Source organism: Lepisma saccharinum, chromosome 17 (assembly GCF_977018435.1).
Source record: "Lepisma saccharinum chromosome 17, izLepSacc3.1, whole genome shotgun sequence".
NCBI classification, from domain to species: Eukaryota; Metazoa; Arthropoda; class Insecta; order Zygentoma; family Lepismatidae; genus Lepisma; species Lepisma saccharinum.
The window spans coordinates 8,180,050-8,205,547 of NC_139245.1; the positions used below are offsets into that span (position 1 = coordinate 8,180,050).

General features: G+C 38.7%; 1 protein-coding gene across 5 annotated transcripts in view; it reads right to left on the reverse strand.

The window, feature by feature from the left end:
- Positions 1-13,676: 13,676 nt before the first annotated feature.
- Positions 13,677-25,498, reverse strand: part of Hsf (Heat shock factor) — a 38,580-nt gene continuing 26,758 nt past the window's right edge. For 2 of the 5 annotated variants that reach the window (XM_083138885.1, XM_083138883.1), the window contains exons 9-11: positions 21,231-21,327; positions 16,272-16,510; positions 13,677-14,875 (exon numbers count right to left, since the gene is read on the reverse strand). In XM_083138885.1, coding sequence (XP_082995011.1) covers positions 16,290-16,510; positions 21,231-21,327 — 318 coding nt within the window. In that variant the 3' untranslated portion in view covers positions 13,677-14,875; positions 16,272-16,289. Of the gene's footprint in view, positions 14,876-16,271; positions 16,526-21,230; positions 21,328-25,498 lie in introns of all 5 variants that reach the window. The other 3 variants (XM_083138884.1, XM_083138881.1, XM_083138882.1) reach the window with 2 other exon arrangements.

A 25,498-nucleotide genomic window follows, 5' to 3' on the forward strand; every position in this document is an offset into this window, starting at 1 on the left:
TATTTGCCTGAAGTCAGCTGGGTTTTCAATAAAACATCATCCATGCATGTTTTAGCTAGACAATTAGATGCCTCACTATGCCACAAATGTTTTGAACTCTGGTGTTTTATACCTTTCTGCATGACGCAAGTCATTAGAAAACCTACCTGAATCACAAGCGCCTTTGAACAACAGCAGACGTCATTGTTGTGGTTGATCCAACTACTCATTGATTTGGTTTATTTTACTTCGCTTTTCTACCACTTTTGGTTAATCGCGAATATGAATATGAGTGATGATATTGATGAAGGGACACTGACAAAGAACACCCGTGCTCACGCTGGGATTTGAACCAGGGACCTCTGTCGTCTTGGCGCACTGTGCAAAGCAGAGTGGATGATCCAAATATCGTACACTCTACTGACGTAACAGTGCCGATTAGTAATTCAGACCACTGTTTATTACATCTTGAGAATGCTGATAAACATTTTAAAATAATTTTGTCCAGAGACCATTCGATGTTAAGAGTTTTCAAATGAATGCTAAACATTTCCATTAACACAACATTAAGCAGTTAGATAATAACGAAAAATACAATAAAAAAAATTAATAGTTTTGCGGGTTAAGTGGTAGAGCAGCAACACGCTGAATTTCTACCACGAGGACTTCACCAACTTACTTCACAAAAACTGTGTTGATCTTTTAGTTTATAATGCACATCGCTGTTCGTGCGATAAATCATACAATGCAGTGACCATTAAGAAGCAGTATATTTGAGATTGGTAAAGTTACGTCAGTCAATATTGCGTATTGTAGCATCACATAGCACGAGTTGCATGAGAGCGAAGAACCGTGTAGGAATTTTACCGCTGTCGTCTGCTTCAGAAGGCAGGAAGGGCCACATGAACCAATCACGGTAGACCTCTCGTACGCCAGCGTAAGAGAGCCCATTTACGCGCGTGCTGTAGAAATGGAAGCTTTCCCTCCATAAAGGCAGCAAGGAATATAGGAGTCCTGTACGCCGAACCTGCTCGTCGTCCGGCCGGGAAAGGCATTGAAAAGAGATGCTAGAACGAGTGTTGAGAGTGGAGCGTTGCAAGCGAATCGCGAAAAATAGCTATTATAATGCCATGAAGGTCAAACATATTTGAAATTAGTCACGTTTTACTTTATAATCACAGCATTTTAGCATTTTTGAAATTTTAAATCTAGAACGCCGGGCGTACGGGCGTACTATAACGCTACGCCACTGGTTGTCATCTATCTTCGTAGTAAATATCCAATTGTAGCTCATAGATCAGTGGTTGGGTATACGTAAATGATTGATGATATGCATCCCGATCGATGTTATAACAGTGGAGAAAGTAATATGTGGGGTCTGATGGAGTTAGAACCTGTACGGATTCCCATTCTCGTTGCAATGCAAATTCTTTATTAAAGGGGTGCGCATGATTTTCCCAAGTTTTTAATAAATATTGGGTAATTAACTTTTGTCTACGATGGATTAGTGAGGTTTTCTTACTTTCTAAATAGACGCTTATCTTTGGACAGGAGTTCATGAGACAGAAACGTAAAGTCTGTCTTTGTAAGACATCAAGTTTTTGGAGGTATCGAGAATTGGCACTACCATATGCTGCTGCAGCATAATCAAAAAGAGACCGGAAACAATTTTTGTAAAATAAGAGCATTACGTAGGGGTGGCTCCCTCAGCGTGTGGTCGCGAGGCAGCGTAGAATATTATTTAATTGTCGTCCTTTATTTTCACGATATTTGATATGTGGGATCCAATTTGATTTTCTATCAAACCTGATTCCCAAATAAATACCTGTGTCAACTACTGGAATATTAGCTATCTAGGTAATTGTGTTCGGATATCTATGTTGAGTGCGTAAATTGAATATTATGATTTTGGATTTGGGACGAGAGAATGTCAAACCCATGTTACGTAATAATTTGTCGAGGGTCAGAATGAGTTGCTTTATGGCCAGAAATCCCTGTGTTGCATTGGTCAAATAGTAGCAAAAGTCGTCTGCAAATTGAAGGATTTTAAATTGACCATGAGGTACAGTATGAAATTGTTGAGTATAAATATTGAATAGCAGGGAACTGAGGGGGGAACCCTGAGGTATCCCGTGTCGTTGTTCGCGCGGTCCGTCCATTCTATCCTCGAACCAATACACGAGATTGCGTTCGTTATATAAATTGCCATAAGATAGATGCAAGGTTTGGGTAAATTTGGAGTTGGTCTAAATATTTACAGAGCAGTGTGATGGGGATTGAGTCATATGCTTTATCTATATCCATAAATAGACCAAAACAGTAATCTCTTGTTACTTTACTATTTTGTACATCTACTGTGAGGGTATTAATAACATCCTGACTGCCCAGGCCCAGCCGAAATCCCATTTGGGTGGGGGGAAATAATTCCGTTTTTCCGGGTTCCAAGTTATCCGTTGATGGAGCGTTTTCTCGAATAATTTCTCAATGACAGGTATCAATACAATAGGACGATACGATTTGGCTTCGTTCTTCGGTTTGTTGGGTTTTAGTATTGGTATTACAATGTGCTTTGTCCACTCCACAGGGACCTGTTCACCTCAACATATATCATTAAAAATGTGAACAATAATTTCGAGAACCGAATCGGGTAGGTGCCGAATGATGTCATAAGTGATACCATCATATCCGGGGGCCGCATTTTTCACCGATTGTAATGTAGAGCGGAGTTCGGAGACCGTTACTTCCGGAAAATCCGTTGTAAACGTAGTGTCCTTGTTGGCCCGAAAATTGTTTCTAGGTGCCATGGAAGGCGGGTTGATAATATTCATAAACTCGGCTTCCCATTCATGCGTTAAGGAGCTGTGATGAACGATTTTTGGTTTACGAAAATTATTGAATTTCCTCCAGATCGTGCCGATGGATTCGGTGCGATCTAGGGATTGACAAAATTGTTTCCAAGCCTCTCTTATCGCTTGAATGTATGTTTTTTCGCTTTGGCTTGTGGGCGTTTCAGTTCAATCCACTTTTCACGCGATATTTTTCCCTGCCATATTTTTTTCCCCATGTATTTTTTCTGATATTTAATATTAGCGCAATCACTATTCCATCACCGAATGGCGAGAAAGATATAATGTTTTCGGAACGTTTGTCTTTTCCAGCAAGCAATGACAGAAATTGAGAGAAGGATATTGCAGTAAAGTGAATGTTCCTGTCCTTGGGATATAGTTGCTCAAAATTTTGTGCAAATTTATCTCATTGAATAGTCGCGTTCCTCCATCTTCTCACTGGAACAGTAATATGCGGAGTAAGTCTACTTGGCGATGGACTCTGGGAATTGAGAAGAAAAATGGGGTTGTGCTCACTACCCCGTAAATCATGATTTTTATACCAAGTGAAATATGGAAATAAATCCTGGGATGAAATAGCTATATCAATACATGTAGGAGTATTTCCATTCCTCGGGTAATGAGTAGGTGTATAATCGTTATAAATAATAAAGTCATTCTGAATGATCCAATTATGAATCGCTAATCCTATGGACCGTGTTAAAAATGTAAACATAAACATTGGCGAGGTCTTGCCCGGTCCCCCCGGAACTTCCGGTTTAGGCCAGTCCCCGTTGTTGCCAGTGCAGATTCACTGGCATACGAAGTAAGAAATGGGCGCTTGTTTTCATCAGTTGTGCGACGGTAGTCAAGAAAGGTATTTGTTAAAGTTCTACTATGAAGGAGTGGGCGTCTAGAATCCGTCGGATGATCAACTGCAGAGCAGATTATTAAGATATGACGTGTCTTTGTGGCCGCCAGTTGTACTGTATATCATACTACACACAAGTATCGCATGTACAGTGGGATTTATGAGTATTGCCGTGCAAATTGTGCATGACGATTTTCATTAATTTTTCGCTTACATCCTGTGTTTTTAAGCTGGGGATTTTTACGTATGCTGTCGAAGAAGTTGTCAACAGCTTGTTTTTTTGAGTTTTCTTTTAATCCTTGAAGCTCTTATTGGGTCGAATAAAGTGCACGAACATGGTGATGGACAATTTGCACGGTAATACTCATGGATCTCACTGTACACGCACGACGAACTCAAAACGTACGAAAGTTTAGGTGTTAGATATATTCAATTATTTTGTAAATGGAAAAGTGAGGGAAAGGGAATTGTATAAAACTAGTGACATTATTATATTATAAAGTATGCTTAAGTGAATCTTTGCCAACAAATCTACAGACGTAATGACACATACAAATGCCTGTATATATATGTGTGCTTTCAACTTCGCCTTTCTGCGTGGGGGATTTAGGGAAAACCTATGATATGGTATGTCACTTTTTCTTGCAAGAATTTACTACAAACAACAAAGGAGTTTTCAGAATGAAGCGACAAGCGATATCGGGATTTCGCACAGAAGCATTCGATTTAAAGCAAACCATTCACCAGTCACGCTTGCGCAAATAACAGGCCGGGGCAACACAATGCACGGTATTGATAAAACAGCCCAGTCCGAGCGACATGAAAGCGACAAGCGACACTTGGAATTTGTCGTGTCGCTTTAATTCGGAAGGTGGTGTTGATTTTTGAATGTTGGTTTCCAAGAGACACGTATCGCTGCAGTCTGAAAGCTTCCTTTCGAACCAATTCGCCACGAGAAAATGCACGTGTCGCTTGGACTGGACTGTTTTCTCAGTACCATGCGTCATGTCGCCTCGGTGCCTCGGTCTGTTGTACTCGTATGCGAGGTGAATTGTTTTCTAGTAAAGGGGCCGTGCTTGTCGCTTCGGTGTGTAATCTCCGTGCCACTTAAAAGTGAATCCTCAGTGATCAATGAAATTTTTGGAACCGAAGCGACACGACAAACTGCACGTGTCGCTCAGATTCCCCATGGCGTGTATTGTGCTGCCTGAGACTTGATTTCTCATGAGCGGTAAATGCTTATTTATAGAATAAATGGGCCTGTGTCGCTTCGGTTTGAAACCTCACTAAGAGGTGTGCTTTTTACCACAACACAATACGCAGATAAAAGATCAACATGCTTGTAACAAAATGCAAGTCGTGCAGTGCAAATCCTTTCCGTGTACCAATCCTTTCTTCGTTCTGCTTGTATCCACAGGTATGGTCTCTCTACGTCCTTCGGAAACCTACGAACTAATACTTGACTCAATAAATTTGTTCCCGATCGAACTGTGCAACCATATGCTACACAGCTGACACCGTATTTCCTTGTAAAAGAATCTCCACTTTGCCCTTTCATATTAACGTCCATAGGACCGTAAGCGTAACCGGATGTTCGAGGGGAAACAGAGGAGTGCGCATGCTCCGCAGTAGCTCCGCCTTTAACACTGTCTATAGCTCGACCACAAGGAAAAAAACCTTCCGTCAAAAGCGTTCGCGCATCTTCCCTGCCGTTATCAGTGCTCGGGGCAATGTTGCCAGGTAAGACTTGAAAAAATCAGCAGATTGTTCCTTGGGAAACCAGAAGATCTGCTACAAAATCCGATGCTCTAATAGTAGCGGATAAACGACGTTCTCGGGGCGAGGGGCGGCATAGGCGTGCACACTGGGGGGTAAGGGGACGTCCGCAGATTTTTCCCAGCGAGGGGGAAACAATGTACTTTTATCAGGCGGGTAAACGAGACATACTACCCCGCAACAATGTTGCCCTCTCAGAAAGCACCACTTGAGTTTGAAATTATCACGTTCATACATCTTTATTATAATAATGGATGTAAATTACTGTGACTGAAATCAACTCATACGTCTGAAATAATAGGTACTTTTAAGACATTCATTCATTTTCCAGAATAGGAGGGGGTGGCGACCATCCTTGCACTTCCATCTGGACGTCCATGCCCCTATATAATTCTGTAGAAAATTAAGTATTTAAGTATAGAATAGTATATTAACGATAGAAAATTAAGTATTTTCAAGCCGAAGAAAGTTCCAGGCAACTACGGGGGAGGGGGTTCATTATTTCCTTTGTAATTGAACTATGCCGCTTCGTTCTCTAGCAAATTTCTTGTTATTGACACTCACATGCTTTATTCGTCACTTATGCTGCCTCTATGTTGCTGCATTTAATATATATACATTATATATATATAGACACACACACACATACATGTATAAAATAATTTTCCCACGCTACGAAGTCAGTGTTTCTACCTAGTAAGGCAAGGACGTTTCACTGTGTTAGTGTCACTTCATTTCATCAGTTTTTCATTCAGTTCAAACAGCACTTTTCACGGCTGAGTGGAGTTCCACTCTACATCTCCCCTCCATGTCAAGTAAGATGAGCAGGAAACGTGTTTTTGAGCAGGCCGTTGGAGGAATTCTCCCGAGAAATCAATAGGTCTGGCAACACTGACGGGAGCCGCTCTAAGGCTCCTTCCCCCCACCCGCCAGCGCGATGAGGTTCTGCGCAGGTTTCTTTCCTTGTGGTTCCACTATAGTTGGTCCTGTTTTTTCTCTCCCCATAGAGGTGAATGTCCATTGAAATCTCCCAATATAAGGTTGCCGGTAATTCTCTCACTAGTTCCTGTAAAACGTCGGGTGTGATGCGTTGAGATAACTGGTGAGAAGGTATATATATTAATATTATAGTAATCTGTCGGTGACAGTGCCATTATGCTTAGTGGGGGAACCATAAAGAGTGTAGTGTGACAGCCTATATGTTTCATGTTGGGTACCTTTGACTTCTTGTAAAAAAATTATCTGGGGGTGGTAATCTCCAATAATATCGAGAAATTCTAATTTTCGGGCAGAATAACTATTGACATTCCACTGTAAAATATCCATAATATCGACATGTTCCTGTCTTTCCTTAAAGAAAATTAAGAAATCTCTTACCCAGTAATGATGAACCTGGATAAACCATCTTTGTTAATGGAGCTGAGAAAGGTTAATGTAATATCTGACTAATGTACTTAGTTTACTCCCGATGATGATTAGTTGTGATATTGTAAAAGTTGGATTAAGTTAACAGCGAGTTCTTGGATATTTTGTAAAAGTGGTATTTGATCTTGCGGTGAGGCCAATTTGACTAACGTCTCCCAAAGTTGGGGAATGAAGGATTGACACTTGGAAGTGTGGTTACTCTTGTGGGACTTGAGAATTTTTCCGTCCGCATATTCTGGGACTGATGATTGTTCAGGATGGAAAGGTTGAGGAGGGAAAGCCCGATTTCCTATCGGTGGAGAGGGATGTACTGCCGAATTTATTTCGTTATCATTATCCGAGCTGGAACTGGAGTCATTCCGACGATCCAAGTGTTCTTTACCCGGACGCATATTCTTTGTTGTCAAACTTCTGTGCCTGATGGTGGGGTCTGGGAAATTTGGTATGGTTGGCGGGACACACTGAGTCGTGGGTGACACTGGGGCCTGCTTCCGGGTTGAAAGGACTTGGTTCTTCTGTTGGCAACGCTGAGAAAGGGTTTTCCAAAGTGCTGGAGAGTGGGCTAATTTGACTAGAAGGCGGAAGGATTTTGCTGGGTTTGAGGGGTGAAAAAAACCCATTTATTATAAATCGGGTTGAGTATCGCTTCCCTGTAAGGAGGGGCCAATTATGTTCCCATGGTTTTGTGTCTTGCATCATGGTAGGATAAATTTTCCTTGGCCACCCAATTTTGGATTTGTAATTCCTGGCGCCAACTTTCACAGGTGCGATCAAGGGCGCTATGGCCTTGCTTACAGTTAATACAAAATGGGTGCTTGGTAGAAGGGGTATCGTGTCTTTTGGATCCGCAGTTACTGCATACTGGTTTGGATCTACATTGGGCCCTGTCGTGCGAGTCTCTCATACAAACAGAACGTTGCAACACTGCCCTGACCTGGGTTTGACTACCATGACTTCACTGTTGATGAGCATCTTTTCGGGAAGAAATTTTCCATGAAAGGTGATACAAACTACCAGTAAACTAAGGGAGTGTGTGGATCCTGTGGGGGCCACAAAATTTTTTCGTGCACTGTAGGCTCGTCACTCACCTCATGTGTCCGTTTACCTGGACCTTTAGTTAATTCAAGCAGGAAGATATCTTGTGTCGAGGTGGGGGTTGGTGTGGCCGACTTGTGCCAATTTACAAGTTCTGCTGCTGCCGACCGTTCCTGTTCTTCCATATCACGGTTGGTAGTTGAATGAGGCCGTCATCCTCACGACACAAATTTAAATTCCCGCAAGATGTACAGAGAGAACACTACAACACGTATCAGCGGGATATGGGTCGTAGTAAAGGAATTGATCCTATCTCACACAACACTACAGTTTCAGCGCACTCAATCATTAGTTGATCCTTTCGCTGTGAAAGCCGAAAACCGAATCTAAGCACAGATCACTTTCCCTATAAGGTCGGAAATATTGGGAAGAGACGTGTTGCTTGGAAGTGGCACCAACAAAACTACCTACAGTGCTGCTGGAAGTGTAGCCAACCAGTACATTATTGTCTAGATTCAGGCAGGTCGCTGGTGTTGCCAACTTTACATTATCCTTACAGCAGTATAGAATCACTGTTAATAATGTTTATTTTGCCAGCAAGGATAAGTTTTCCACCCGCATGAAATTCTAATCTTTACCCAACTAATTAGAAAACAGAAACATGTAGACTATACCTTTCTGCTCCTTTTTCATTAAGTAAGTGGCAAAGCATGTAAAAATACAGACTTTCATGCCATCTATCGGTAATATTTCAATTATTTGGCCCTCTGGTAGGATCAACTTAAACTACGTGGACATGGCCTCTGCTCTTAAAGATGTGTTAAAGTGGATGCGTAAGAGTGTACACAGAAGTCAGTTGCTCTTTTCTTCTTCTTCTTTGAATGGCAGGGGAATCATGCACAAAAAAAATTTCTGTCGGGATCCTGAACAATCGGGATTAAAAGCAGTCAATTCTCGAGGTTTCTCTGCATTATAAGTCTGAAACTCCTCTGAAATTGTCAGATTTATTCCAGAAATGCAAACAACCACTCGACGGCAAAATATTAGAGATTTCCATAGTGTCCGAAATATTCGAACATTTCCTGTTCCGAATGTCAGGAATGGGGCAGATCACGCAATGCTGGATATGCCGTTACTATATTAAATTGCACGTTTAATTAATATTAACCTGAGAAATTACGTTAACGGGGAAAAAAATTCCCATCTCGGTTTCGGAAGGATTTCCCGACTTTTCGGGATCCCGAACAGTGCGTAAATTCCAAAAGGTCATTTTTTTAAAAGTGGTCAATTGTTTTCTGCATTATGAATAAGCGGAACCTCTCGGACATTGTTAGTTTTTATTCCAGAAATGTAAAAAACAATAAGTCGTGTAGAATTCGAGATTTCCGGTGTGTCTGCAAATTTCGAACATTTTCCGTACCGAAAATTTCCTGACTTAGTCGGGGAGTTAAGATTTTTTCCCGTCCCGACCAAAAAATTAGTCCTAACCAATTTTATCTCCCAATATCTCTCCCCCCCCCCCCCCCCGATTAATGGATTAGAAGCCACATGACGTTGGTGAGTGTTTCATGGTGATTCCCTGCATATTTCAAAACTTGTGTTTCTCAGCACATGCCATTTTTTTTCCGGCCTCTATGGCAGGCTGGTTAGCACATCGTGCTCTCATACCAGGGATCCCGGGTTGGAATCCCAGCCTGGGTATGGGTGTTCTTTGAGTACGTTCTCTTCATCAATTTCATATCATCCTCATCTTCACGATTAACCAAAAGTGGCAGAAAAGCAAAGTAAAATAAACCATATCAATCAATCAATCAATCAAACCAAATTTTCCTTTTGTACAGTAATAAACCTGAAATACAAGTCAAGACATGCATCCCGAATTATATTTTAGGAGGGTCTTCATAAAATAACCACTTAAAGTCTAACTGATACATCCACATTTGTGCAAATAATGGGAGAAGCACATTTTCTAAGTGGATGATATACTTAAATCTAAAGATCCATTCACCATTATTATAAAACAGTTCTTAAAACACGTCAATCCTAAAGTAATTTAACTCTATAACAGCTTCTTGGAAGCATTCGAACAAAAGCACATTTCCCTTGAAACCCCTATCTAAAACAATGTTAAAAATTACTACTTTATTCGAATTTTGATGGTTAAATTTGGATAATTCAAAGTCAGGTTTCCAATATTTTAACATAAATCTTTCCAAGAAAGACCAAAGTGGTTGCTACATAAGAAATTCCAACAGATGACTCGTCCCCCTTTTCTTCTTGAAAAGGTTGTTTTTATGGTTAACAGATGTGCTGACGGCAGATAAGAGAGGGCAGAGGGAATCCCCAGAGCTTTTGTTTGTAGGAATGTGACCTTCACCCTCTCAGAAATAAGTTGAGAGGGGAGCGGATAGCCGGACAGAAGGGGTCCTTTGTCTGTGTGTTTTATTGGAGTCACAATGTCGAAACGTGGTGCATACAGTAGCTTAACATTAGATAAGAAAGTTTAAGTGCTTAGAGATGTAGAAAGAGGAATGAAAAAAGAAGAGCCAAATTGCCAAGGAATATGGGATATTGCCAAACACATTATCGACGTACATAAAAAAAAAAAAGACAAAATTATGGAAGAGTTGGACTGCAAATTGGATGAAAGAGAAAGTGTGTTCCCCAATATTGACGTGTGTGTGTTTTAAAGTGGTTCAAACTATCACGTGATGCGAATATTCCAATAAGTGGTCAATTAGTGCACGCCAAGGCTGAAGAATTTGCGGAAAAACTCGAGATTCGAAATTTTTTATTATATTCTGGTTAATTCAAATTTTTTTCGTAGCCCTTTGGAGTTTGAATTAAAAAGAGTCCACTGAATGACACAAAATCTACTATTTTGCCTATTTCATTTTAAGAATTTACAAACTGTTTTGGGTAATATGGACTGTGACTGGCAATAAATAAGTGGTTAATTGTTTCCACACCAATAAAGTTTTCCATCTCTCCTTATGCTATCAAGTTTTGCCCCCCCCCCCCCCCCCCCCAATTCCATAACATGTTGCAGTCACAAATTTCTCTGCACAATTAAAATACTAATATCCGTAATCATTAGAAACTAAATATCAAAAGGATGATTGCGAGTCGCATACATTGTGCTACAACAGGATATTTTAGATCATACAGGACTGGTGCAATTTAAAAAAATATCACATTATTTATGAAAGAATAAAAAAAATCCAAATTAAGCTGTCAACCCTGACTCATACAATCAGAGTATAATTTCAGTTTTTCAAGATGAATTTTCGAAAACAATATTAATTCTTATAATTAAAAAAAAAATGCAACATTTTACGGCCTTGTCCCCTTCAAGCAGCTCTGGAGTTCACCTAGCCTCAAATCAATGGATACCTGGTGCGTGATGCTCATCACATCCACTCCACATGGCAGACATCGAGAATATGTGGGCCCTACTCCCTTTCCCTAAATGTGCCTTCATGGCACAGTGCTATTTGCACGGGGAACTTTACCTTAATTTCAATATTTCACACTAAGTACTTTCGAATATACGAGGGGGTATCAAAAAGTTTTAATTATAATAAAGAAGTTATAGAGATATTTACATGAAACTTTTTGTGCATAATTAGTGTCATTGTCATGCATACTTGTGCAAATATCAAATCTTTGTCTAACATAGTTTTCCACAGGCTGTAGAAGACATCAACCTGCATGATGAACAAAATTGAAGCCCGAAGTGTCATAAAGTTCCTCCATTTGAAGGGCAACAACGCACGCCAAATCCACGACGAAATTAAAGCTGTGTATGGGGATGAAAGCCCATCATATGACACGGTTGTGAGGTGAAAGAGGAACTTTCAAAGTGGTCACATGTCCCTGACAGATGGGCCACGAGCGGGTAGACCCTCAATCAAGGATGATCTTGCCATGCTGAAGAAAGTGGAGGCCGTTATCCTCGACGACACAAGATCGACCATGGAAAGAGTGATGGTGGAGACTGGACTAAGTTACAGAAGTGCGTGGAGGATTATTCATGAGGAACTGCACATGAATAAGGTGTCTGCATGCTGGGTACGAGTACCTCGCTTGTTGATACCTCTTCAAAAGCAAACTCGCCACAACTTTTCCAAGCAGAATTTGACTCTGTTGGAGCGGAATGAAGATGATTTTTTTGCTCGTCTCGTCACTATGGACGAGTGCTGGGTATACCTCTACGATCCGGAGACCAAAGAAATGAGCAAGGAGTGGAAACATCCATCCTCACCCCCTTCCCAAGAAGGTGAAGGTCCAGAAATCTGCCGGGAAGGTGATGCTGTCAGTTTTTTGGGATAGTTGCGGGGTAATCTTAACCGATTACCTTCCGAAGGGTGAGACCCTCAACAGCGAGTACTACTACAACCTTCTGGAGAAACTGCATGATGCATTGAAACAAAAACGTCGTGGCATGATCAGCAAAGGCATCCATCTCCTGGCCGACAATGCACCCGTCCATACGGCCCAAGCATCCGTTGTCGCCGGCCACCTGTTAGGCTATGAACTTTTGCAGCATCCACCTATTTCTCCTGATATTGAGCCAAGCGACTTCTTCCTCTTTCCCGAGATGAAGAAACCACTTAGTGGTCGTCAATTTGACAACAGAGAGGATGTCATTTTCGAAGTGGAACAGTGGTTTTAGAGCAAAGCGGAGGACTTCTACAAAGAGGGTTTGAAACAGGTGAAGAAACGCTGGCAAAAATGTGCGACTCTGCAGGGAGACTACGTGGAGAAGAACTAACTTTCACCACTGCAAGTGACTATTGTATGTTTTTTTATTTCATGGTGATAATTAAAACTTTTGGATACCCCCTTGTATGTCTTTTCCCTTTTGCTCCAACCTCCTCAGATGTCAAAACAATTCATATGAAAGAGTAAATGACCGATATCTTTCTCCCTCAGGCATCTAAAAGATGTGTATTTCTGCTATATGGTCATATGTTGTTCGTGCTCGAAAAAAAATGTGCTTTGGGAAGGTGTCCACATGAGCAGCAGAGTACAAAGTGGAAAAGAAAGAATGGTTGATTATTTAGGGATGGCCAACATGCAACCTTTTCTAATAGTCTGAACAAGAAAACTTGCTTCAGTAAAATGGCAAGAAGGCCAATAATGTAAATCTGGAGAAAACATTATGCCAGGGACATTTGGATGTTAAAGACAAACCGCAACTTTTAAATTTTAAATGGCAATCACCCTCCACTGGAAACTTAGATATAACAGATTACCTTCAACACATCCAAGCAATAAATTGTTCATTAAGGAAAGAGGAAATACAGACAATCTCCATTTCTTTTTCGTCTAGAGTGATCTCCCCCTAGACTATGTCTAAAAGTAATAATTACTGGTCAGTACACACACTGAGTACAAAACTGAAATTTGTAACTATCATGATGAAAAAAAATATCCTGAGAAAAGGTTACTTATGCAGATTGAATTCATACTTGACTAACCTTCATGGCAAGGAAAGGGAATTTTTATAGTGACAATGAAAATAACACAGAACATCAATACAGTGGAACCCCGATTTTAAGTTCCTGAATTTTAAATTTTTCTGAATTAAATCGTGATGGTACAAATAAAGCAAAGTATTAAAAAAATTTCCTAGATTTTACATTTTTCAGCATGTTCATTTCTTTCAGGTTGATCCTCTGAAAAGTAACATAGGGATTCCACCTTATCATGTATAGCAATTATAATTTAAAACAGTATAAGTTTAACAAATAACACACAAGTAAGTTTTCATGCCTCTTTTATTAGCATTGATTTTCATACAATGCAAGTGAATGACTTTCTTACTCCAATATACGTATATTGTGTTGTAACACACAAGATAATGCCAATTTTGTAAGTATGATAGTAAATGAAGTGAAAATACTTTAACACTGTGTACTACAGAAAGTATACACAAATCATTAGAACAAACAGAAAAAAAATTAGAAACAGGATCTGATAACACCTATCAGCAAAGTAGTACTTCCTTACATAACCTATATTATAAGCAAGGGGACAATACTCATTTAACAAATGTCAAAAATCTACACAAGTTATTCAGTAAATCTTTTAAATAATAGTCATCAAATGTACTTTCCATAATTATTTTATGATCAATTTTAACACCATTCCTTTACATCAACATACTGCTGCATGTGTTGTCACCTGTTCATAAGTCTAACTTAAATTTTAGTAAATATCCCTAGTACTTTTAGTATCAAACTTATCCTAAGCTCACTGATATGTCTTTCACTATACAGAAAACAAAGAAACTATGTAAAGAGTGTTGAGTAGTTGAGACAAACACAACAAAATATTTTGTACTGTTATTTCTTCTTTGATTAACAATCATGATTTATGATCATTTTAATCTTGTTCCATTCATTAAGTCATATTTACAAATTTCAATCACCTATGGAAATTATTCATAATATACACTAGGCATGCACACAACCTTCCTTGTAAATAACTACATATTACTCTCAATTCACATACATACTTTCTTCCATACATCTTTGTGTTACCATCCTGCTGTCAAATATTTGATTAACAAGTCTAAATGCAATTTTGTGCTCACTTTTTTCTACTGCAGGCCGTGTTATTACTGTAGACTTTTTTTTCCACCAAGAGTATATGTATGAAGTTATTGCATAGAGCAGAACTTATATAATCGAACTGCATTCCTTCGCAATTCCAAAATGAAACAGTTAACTAAGTAATATGTTATTACCTGCAAACGTGTAAGAGTCTATGGGTTTTACAACACTTGCAGCAGTGAATAAACGCATACATACATAAAACAAAATATCACTGCATCGATTATTCTAACATTTACATGCTATGTATAATGATGCCCTTTGCATTGTTCTTTAAGGTGTTGTGATGCAGACACTGCTTTCTCCGCAAATGTCCTGTGATTCCTGATCACATATCTTCCCTCCTGTAGGGGTGAAAAGATCAAGCCATAGTAATTAATTTACCATGAAACTCTACTAGTCACAAGACAAGATACTGTAAACCAAGTTTAGTTCCTAAACAAATTTAGTACCATTTCCCTTCTGTTCACAAACATGAGTTTGAATTTTTAACATGTTTCAGTAATGTAATGTGTGTCCATATAAAAACCCCTCTTCAATGACTTTTCATAAAATAATGTATATATTGGACTCTTGGGCATTTACTTGCTGGCAATGCTACTACCTCCACCTTGCACACTTGTCTTACAATATTTCTAGAATAACCAAACAGACATAAAATTATGAAAAATAAATGTGCTATAATTTCACCATAAAAAGTAAGGGGCAAAAGGCAGGGTGGGGGATGAGCCTTTCCCCCCAAAAGGTAAAGGTGGAAATGAGTCTTTCCCCCTTGGATGTTCATTCTGATTGGAAGTGTTCATGTTTATGTGTGTTCCATTTCAAGATAAACATTGCCTCTAGTAGTATAAACACTGTTCTTTGTTTGAGGATGTTCAGAAAGCAAGTTACTTGCCCAAAATAACACATTATGGTAAAACAAGTTTTGCACAACATATCAGATATTGTTGTTTACTTTTCTAGAGGAAAAAAATAATAAAAGAATCATTTTGAGCATGGTATTCATTCGAGGGATGTTCAAAATTAACATTTTCTTTTTATCTGGAAAAATAGGTTTCAAATTTCATTTTTTTAACAATTTTGATTGAGTTTGACTGTACTTATTTTCTTTGTAAATTTCATATCTGTGGCCCTCCAGTCAGAGCTACTAGCGTTACAGGAAATATACACAAAAAGTTAATTTTGGATGGTTTGTGATCCTACTTGTAGTTAGGCGACCTCATCAGTGGTGTACTGTCTCATGGGGTATGGTTTGGTGTTCGATAGCATCTTTCTTAATGTCTTCTATACAGCTGGATGATGTTCTCAGTTGCAACAACTTTGCCTTTTGAGACGGTATTTGATTGATAGATTTCGCCAAATTATGAATGTATCTAAATCATGCCTTAAGATTTCTAGTGCAGTTGCTTTGGGTGAGGGTTGTCTGTTCAAAGTGTTCCGTGTAAATGCTGCTAAATATTGGTGATAGTGGTGAAGCCATCACCATAGTCTGATGCATAATGAAGAAAAGGACCAACATGTAAATACACTTTGACTTTATATTCTCTCAGTTTTCCTTTCTTGTTCATTTGACAACTCACCTCATGTACCTGTGCAAGTATATTTCCATTTGACCCCACACAATTTTTTTTTTTTTGGAAAAACAACCCAGTAAACATGCATGAACTACTATTACATGGTTTGGTATTTTTAAGAACAAATCAAAAACCACATCAGAAGATTAAACAATTCTCAGCATACCTACATGCTGCTGCTTCTTCATTTCCTCTTCTTCCCTGTTGGAAAACCTGGATCAAGTAGAAGTGCCTGGGGCGTATTCAGATCACTATAGTCGTGTTCAGTCTTCAACTGTAAGACAGCAGGTCTGCTGCTGTCATTCCCACCCTCAATGAGAAGAGGAGGATCGTTATCTGCAAGCAGCTGGGAATCGTCATCCATCAAGTCAAACAAAGATGGGTTGTAGGAGATCAATTCATTGCCTGAAACCAGGGGATCTATCACACAAAGAGACATGTTAGCAACACTGACTAAAACCAGCACGTTTTCTTCAATGTGAAGTAATATTATATTAACAAACTAACAGCATTGTGATTTCTACCACTTGAACAAAAAACAAAGGAAAAAAGGGGGTGCTTAATAGTGGATACTTCTGCTCCAGTATAATGTTTTGGACCTAATTTCCAATCCCTCCTCACGGGATTCAAGGAATTAAATAATTAACACTAGAACCGCGGAAGCGGTCATTTTGACAGCTGTTGAATTTCAAATTGCTGTTAAGACGTTAATCTCTCTTCGAATCATCTGAAATTCCTTGACTTTTGTTCTTTTAACGTTCAGAATATATTTTTGATTTAAAAATTTCAAAAAATAAATTTATTATGTAGTTATTCATCGAAATACCTCCAACCGCGGGAGCGGTCAAAATGACCGCTGTGCATTACTCTCCATTTTTTATGCAAAGGTAAACAAAAAAAATGCAAACCTCCTTTCGAGAGATGTATTACAAAATTCGCCTTCAAGCTACTGCCACCTGGTGTGTCATTCATTAGATTTATCACTAGGTGGCAGCAGCTTACAGGTGAATGTTCAATCTCTTTGTTTGAGCTGAATAGGGAGTTGCAAAACTTTGCAAGCACTGTCTTTGTTTGTCGTCTGCTCTTGATATTTGTTCCTTGCACACATGAATGATTATTGTGCTCTAAAAATGGCTGAACGTGGACTATCAACTGAAGATATATCAAAGTATTTAGACTCAATTCAGGACATAGATGCTGACAATTTCGATGGTGGTGAGAGTGAAGAGGATCCCGATTTTATTCCACTAGAACAAGACATTGAATCAAACCATTCGTCAGAAGATGAAGAAAACGAAGCAGCACCTGTTTCTACAGTTCAACGGGGAGCAAAAAGAAAAACCACAGTGTCTCCAAGTGAGTCTTGTTTTCTATCTGGAATGAAATACAGTGCTAAAGATGGAAGCGAATGGACTTTAATTGATGCCGATGTAAATTTTCCTGGTAGGCATCCAGCACATAATGTTTTACAAGAAAAGCCTGGCCCGCCAGGATTTACTAAACGAAATGTCCTTGAAGGAAAGGTTTCAAGTGCATGGCGTCTTTTTGTGAATGAGAGGATGCTTCGTCACATATAATCCTGCACTGAAGAAGAAGCTCATCGTCAAACAGGAGGAAATGACTGGTCTATTACATTACACGAACTTGATTCATTTATCGCAATTTTGTATGCTTGTGGAACAGAATTAGACAGTTTCTGGGACAGTACCTGGGCACCACCATTTTTTCGTAAAACCATGGCTAGGGACAGATTTCGTGAAATAATGTGATATCTGAGCTTTGGTCATAAAACAACAAGGTCCGAACGCATAAAAAGTGACAAGTTTGCGCATGCATCCAAAATATGGAATTGTTTCATTGAAAATTGTGACAGGAATTACATACCAGGAGCATACATCACTGTAGATGAACAGCTATTTCCTACAAAAGTTAGATGTAGATTTTTGCAATACATGGTAAATAAACCACACAAGTTCGGCATTAAATTCTGGCTTGCAGTTGATGTTGACAGTAAGTACCTGATAAATGGTTTCCCTTATTTGGGTAAAGATGAAGATCACCCAGCAGATCAGCATGTTGCAGAATATGTTGTACGTTGCTTGATGGAACCCTTTGATGAAAAAGGAAGAAATGTCACAACAGATTTCTTTACGTCAAGGAAACCCGCTGATACCCTGAAAGCTAAGAACACTACCTTGGTAGGAACAATAAGACATTCAAGAAAAGAAGTGCCTCAGCAGGTAAAATCATCTCGTCTAGAACAGTATTCTACAGTTTTTCTGAGTAGTGCTGACAGCACACTCACTGTGTACCAAGGAAAAAGAAACAAAAACGTTCTAATTCTCAGTTCCATGCATTGAAACATGTGTATTGGTGGTGGTGTAAAGAAACTCCCTGAAACTGTCAGCTTTTACAACAGCACAAAGTTTGGTGTAGATGTAGTCGATCAGATGGCTCGTAAATTTTCCGTAAAAGCAGCATCGCGAAGATGGCCAGTTCATGTATTCTACAAGAGTACAACAGGCGAAAATTTTGGTCTTCACTTGTTCCTGATGAAACTTTCTGAAGAACTCCGAGAAGGAAGCAACAAAATCCCACAGCCCAGTCTACAGATTGTCTCCTATGAGCCTCCAGGAAAACGACAGCGTCGACAGTGCCAAACATCCAAATGCAGAAACAAGACAGGAGACTTATGTGAGCAGTGTGGAAAAGCAGTATGTGAAAAATGTGTAAGAATTGTTAAAAAATACAGCACCAATTGCATTGCAGATGATGCCAAGTAAGTAAATTTATTGTTATTGCATGAAATAATTTAAATTTTTATTTGTATTCATGTTTGTGAAAACAACAATGGGGTCATGTATTCATTTCTGTGAAATTAAAGATGTGTACTGAAACAATTAAAAAAAATATTAACGAACAAAACTATAAATATAACCCACTTTTTCCATGGTGGTCAATTTGACTGCTGTCGCAGTTCTAGTTATAGAAAAAAAAGCCCGTGTTTCTAGTGTTACAAAGATTTAAAAAGTTCAACAAATATAGATAAAAAAAGTTAAAAGAAAATAGTCTAAAATAATAAAAAATAGCTGACCATGGTATGAGGTTCTGTTGGTGGAGTTCCAAAGTTTGAAACAGGACTGCACCGACTGGAGTGCTTGAACTGAACTCAAAATAGTTTGTTATCTTGCTGGTAAACTGACATGTATCCTCTCAGATGCAATAATAACAAAATTATCATAAATTGCAATCACAAACACAGAAACGCTGATACATTACAGATCAAGAAGGAAAAAAAATGGACTTTTACTGTCATTTCTGACCAATTTCCAGCAGTGGTGCAACCACAGGGGGGGCATTGCCCCCCCCCAACCTTGGACTGAAATGAGTTCTAGGGGGGCAAACATTAACCATCAAGTGTACCTGCAAGGGGGAGGGGGGCAATTACCGCCCACAACTTCAAATTTTATACAAATAAAAATACTTTCCGTAAAATTTTCTTGCTCACTTTGCTCGCAATACCTCCTTTCCTTAGTCTTATCAAGTTCAGGACCGTACCTAGGGGGGGTGAGTCGGTCCTGGGTGCCGAACAATCTAAATGCAAATAAGTTGTAAGATTGATTTTTTCTTTTCGGTTTTAAGTCCACCTTACACACAGAAAGGCTAATCGGGACTGGACCTACAGTTTAAAGTGGGATCCGAACCACTGTGCCATGTGCCTCCACCGGGTATCGAACTCGGGACCCCTTGATCACAAGGCGGCGATATTACCACTACATCAGGGAGGCACAAAAGTTGTAAGAGAGAGAATGCATTCACGTCTCGTGAATTTATTTGCACCCTATTAAATCAATATTGAGTCTGCAAAAAAAATTTGATCCAAAACTTTTCTTGATTGCTTCGCTCGCAATATCTTTGTTCTCTGTAATGCATTGTAAATTTCCAGACAGAGAAATAAGACTTGTCTTTATTGATTTTGTTCTAAATACATGAACAATTGTTTCGAGGAAAGGGAATGTGCACATTTCAGAAACAATTTATGTAATTTTTGCTGTTTGTTTATTGTGAAATGTATGAATTGGTTGTGTAATGTATTTAAATAATATATGTTGTATTAAAGAAACGTTGAATATGTACAGAATTTATTGTCCACATCTCTCTACATGTTGCATATATGTGAAACATAAATCGTGCATGAAAGTTATACATGTTATGTAAAAGAGAATTATATTTGGAATGCATTTATCAAGCATTTTCTGTCTTTCAAAAATAGTTTGCATGCTTGTTTTCCATTATTAATGTGAAATTGAACGTGTTGAAAAACAATTCAAATCGTTTGTTCAAACACAAATGCTTTAGCACCAACTTCTACCCCCATTTTGCATACTTTACGAGGGTAATAATGTCTTATACTACTACTATTAATAATAATAATAATGTTGGTCCCGGGCTCGAATCCCAGCTTGGGCATGGATGTTTGCGAGTCCTCATTCAAAATTTCATCATATCATCACTCATCCCCATCTTCGCAAATTAGCCAAAAGTGGCACAAAAGCGAAGTAAAATAAAGCAAAATAAATAACAGTAATAATGTTATAATAATAACATTATTATTATTTAATAAAATTATTATTATTGGTAGGTTTATCCTAGTACTTGCCCCCCCCCCCCCCCCCGACCCAAGACAAAAAATCGTGGTTGCGTTTCTGTTTCCAGCCTTGTGAATATCAATAACAAATATGAGAACATTCATGTCATTTGTCATACTAATGAAAATTAAAAGCTTGCACAACTTTCATCTTTACCTAATATTAGAAATATCTTTCTAAAAGCATGAACCTTTTTGATGCCTCACACTTAAGGCTCGGCTGAACCTTTGGCATTCAAATGGGCGATTTTTATCAAATTTTCCTCTCCACTCGAGAAAGCTATTGGATATTTCAAAATATGAAAAATTACATCAGCTTTGAATTCCTTCTAGAGCATTGACGTGAATTTTCATGTAGTTTTCTTTCACTGTTGTCTAGATATTATCAATAGTTTAATAGATTTACGTAATCCCGAAAATGTAAGTTATCATAAAAATCAACAAGCTACTTTGAACAATATCAATTTTGTTTCTTACCTCCAACAGCATCACTGACACTTTTACTTTTGGATGAAGCATCACTTCCTTCAAGTGTTGGTATTACAGTAGGTAAAACATCATCAGTATTAAAAAGCTACAAAGAGAAAAAAAAAAAGTCGTATAAGAATACTATATAATAATAAAGATGCATTGTAAAAAATTCCAACATATTTATAACACATGTTAGTTTGGTTAACAACTCAATGTATGTGTTCATTTTATCTTTGTGATTAGCCAGTAGTGGCCAAAAAGCAAAGAAAAATTCAAAAAAACAAATGTAGTACCCGTTTTAATCTTGAAAACTGATTCTTCATCATTTTATCAATTTCAGTAGCCACTACCATCACTTGGCAACTCCTAGCTTTACTCATTGGCCAGATACAAGATCGCAAGGGGACGGTAGCAGTGGCTACCAAAATTAATAGAACAACTTAGGACCAGTTTCATGGATAAGAATTTTGTTTGAACATGTATGAATCACTGTGTTCTTCATTTCCTGAAACATGGTTGAAGTAGTTTCCTGTATAAAGCAAACACAGTCTACCAGACATAAGTTGGTAAAATAGGAAATACCCATAAGAGGGTATTCAAAGACTGCTCAAAAAAGGTGGTTGGGTGATAAATTCAAAACCTCTATTAAAGACATGAGCAACAGTACAAGAATGACACATGATTTTATCTGTTTTGTGGCATCATGTGAAACCTTGTTGAAGAATGTGCTTCAGGAACTAATTTTATTTTTTAGAGTATAATTTGATATTTTTGTACCCATCTAAAGCTTTGTTGTCTTTTTACTAGTCTAAATTTCCTAGTTCGACTGATAAGTAACTGCCCATTTCTAAAGGATTACAACTTCATTATTTGCTAGCCAATTATGCTACAGCTAGCATTATTATACATTCCATTCCATTCCTTGAGGTTATGTTTGACATGGCAAAAAATGCCAACCTTGGAGACAGCAAACAAGCAAATGCAACAAATCTCACGAAATGTTCTCTTTTAAGCTACAGAAGCCACATTACAGCCAGCAATAGTTTCCTGATGATTGCGACAGGAAGATGGAATTTGCAATTTTCTGCCATGGCATTATGAATGACCTGAATTGTTTGGGATTTTGTGGTTGGATGAGGCAGTATTTCACATTTGGGTTTTTTTGTTAACAGGTGCAGCTGTCATTATGGGGCAGGTGATAATCCACAGGGACATCCAAAGATACGGTATCACATCTTCCACAGAAGTTTCATCAGTTTGATTATGGAGTTTTAATCAAAACTTTAAAATAGTGTAAAATTGTTTATTTATTTATTGATTTGCTTTATTTTACTTTGCTCTTTGTGCCACTTTTGGCTGCGAAGATAGGGATGAGTAATGATATGATGAAATTGATGAATGGACATTCACAAACATCCGTGCCCAGGCTGGGATTCGAACCTGGACCCTTAGCATCGTAGCACGATGTGCTAACCACTCCTCCACAGGGGCTGGCCACAAGACTTGAAACACACAAAATAACTCTTCAATTATGAAAATCTTTAAGTCCACATTTACAGGGATTATTATATCCTTGCTACTCTCTTGAAAGAAAGAAGACTTTTAAGCTGCAAGATCTATTACAACAATGACGAGAACAAAGAAGCTGCTAACATGGAAACAAATGAGGAGGAACTGATTCATATGTATTGGTTTGGGTTGGTGTTTTAAGTCCACTTTATGCACAGTAAGGCTAATCGGGACTGGACCTACAGTTTAAAGTGGAATCCGAACCACTTGTGCCTCCACCGGGTATCGAACCCGGGACCCCTTGATTACAAGGCAAGGATGCTACCACTGCGCCATCGGGGAGGCCCTAATGACTCGTATGTAGAAAAACCTGATGATGATAAATATTGTGTGAATTGAAGAATGTTATTTCTTTTCGGTTTTAATATTAACATTTTCCTATTAATACTTAACATGCAATTTTGTTTGAAAAGAGATCAGTAAATTTATACACAGCATGCATACCAGTTTCACAAACTATTTCCGCATTAGATGACCACCATAGGTTTCATACTACAAAGAAAATAATACAAAGGAATTTGCCAAAAATAACCCATAGGTGCAAAAATAAAATTACGATGATGAAGGCAATTACAAATGATTTAGACTGTGACAATGATTTCATACCCAGCAGGTGGCATTGGACTGCCATTTGGTGAAACCATAGTGTTGACCTAGAAGATCATGTAGCATTGAGCTGGCACGACATCATTGTGCAGCTGGCAACGGATAGCATCAGTTTGTCACAGAATACAGTAACCAGAATGAAAAGTGATGGAGAGCAACTATCACGGGCAGAGACACATTACATGGTTCTTATAGAAGGAGTGAGAGAATGGTGCGAATATTCACAGGCATTTAGTAGCTGTGTGTATTGCTGATGATCTTTCTCGTCCAACTGTCTTCAATTGGGTGACAGGTTTTGCATGTGGCAATGAAACAGTGAAAAGGGGATCCAGCAGAGGTCATCCTAGAACTCTGCAAATGATTCAGAATATTGGATCTGATCAGCAAAAAAGAAATCATCACCTTTGATGAGAGAATTGCTGACATTGGTTTCAGTCACCACACACTGCAAAAAATAAACCACCAATGCATGGCCACCTACCAGTGAACACACTCAAACTAAAATGGAGAACTGAGGTTCAGCTTGCTCCCATATCCTCCCTATTCTCCTGACCTGGCACAAAGTGACAAAGTCTCCTTCTGTGACTTGAAGAATCCTCTGGGTGACATTGCATCCACAATCGTGAATATTTGTGAGGCAATATGGGAATTGTCAGAGATATGGGTCAGAGATATGGAAACAGTGCCTTGACTTCCAGGTAGCATATATGGATATGGATGTGTTGAAGTACAACCTGGGAGCCACCACATTCATGGACTGTATAATTCAGGATAGTCTAAATCATTTGTATACAGCCCTCTAATTTATAATATTGGTGTGGGTACGAGGGTAAGTGTGATAAGACATTACACATGGGATTATAATAAAGAGAAGGGAATAGTGAGAAGCATGCAGAAAATTATTCTAGTTACACCTCGTGGAAATGCTACGGTCAGATGCATAAAAAAAAGGCCGATTATTTGTAAAAAATGACTGGCAACAGTGGTTGGATTGTGCCTGCACAGTAACATCAACTGATCCATTGGCGACCCAACAATCATATTACTGAGAATTGTGAAGTGAATATTCTGAGCGTAATGAGTGAAGGAAAAGAATGGGAATGGTGTTGTTCATGCACAGAAGGCCGTACAAATGTTCATGATGAAGAGAGAAGTGGGAGACCTAGCATTCAGACTGACGACCGTGTAGAGCGTGAATGCAAAAATACAAGAAAATCGTAGCTTCACAATTAGTGCTCTTACCATGGAATATCCAGAGGTCTTTGTCATCAATCAACACTGTTTGGAATTGTTACTGACACATTCAGCTATCACAAACTGCATGCAAGATGATCCTAAAAATGTAGAGATGCTCACAGAGAAAGAAACGAAAGACATCAGAACGTGCATTTTTGGATTGCTACAAGAGAAAGGGTGATTACTTTTTCCCCTACACTGTGAATGGCAACGAAAACGTGGATTTCTGTCTTCTTCTCAATGTCAAGCCCAAACAACAATCAATGTAGTGGTGTCATTCACATTCACCAAAAACTAAGAGTTCAAGCAAATTCCATCTGCACACAAGTCATGGAAACTATTTTCTGCGACCAACTAGGTACGCTTTTGGTGGATTTGGTGAGTCAGGGAAAACAATTGCAACACAGGTGTACTGCAAAACACTAACAAAACTAAGACGTGCCATACAAAATGGTAGACGTGGAATGTTGTGCTCAGGAATTCTTCTCATCCACGACAAAGCTAGACCACACACTGCTGTCGTCACTTTCCAAGCAATTCAGTGGTTCAAATGGGAACTTTTTGATCACCCCAACATAGTCTGGACCTTGCACCTAGTGACTATCACATCTTCCTGCACCTCATAAAGTGATTTGCATCTTAATGACTTGAAAAAACTGAGTTGTTAAAAATGGCAGTGTTGGCAGCAAACTTCTATGCAGGGAGTATAAAGAAGTTTGTTCCACGGTAACAATATCAAAAGTGCTCGGAAATTAATGGTGTATACGTTGAAAATTGAAGAGGAAATGTACGTGTTTGTAACCACTAATACAGTATGGCTACATTTCTTTTCTTGTTTGACATAATTAATCGGCACTTTTTAA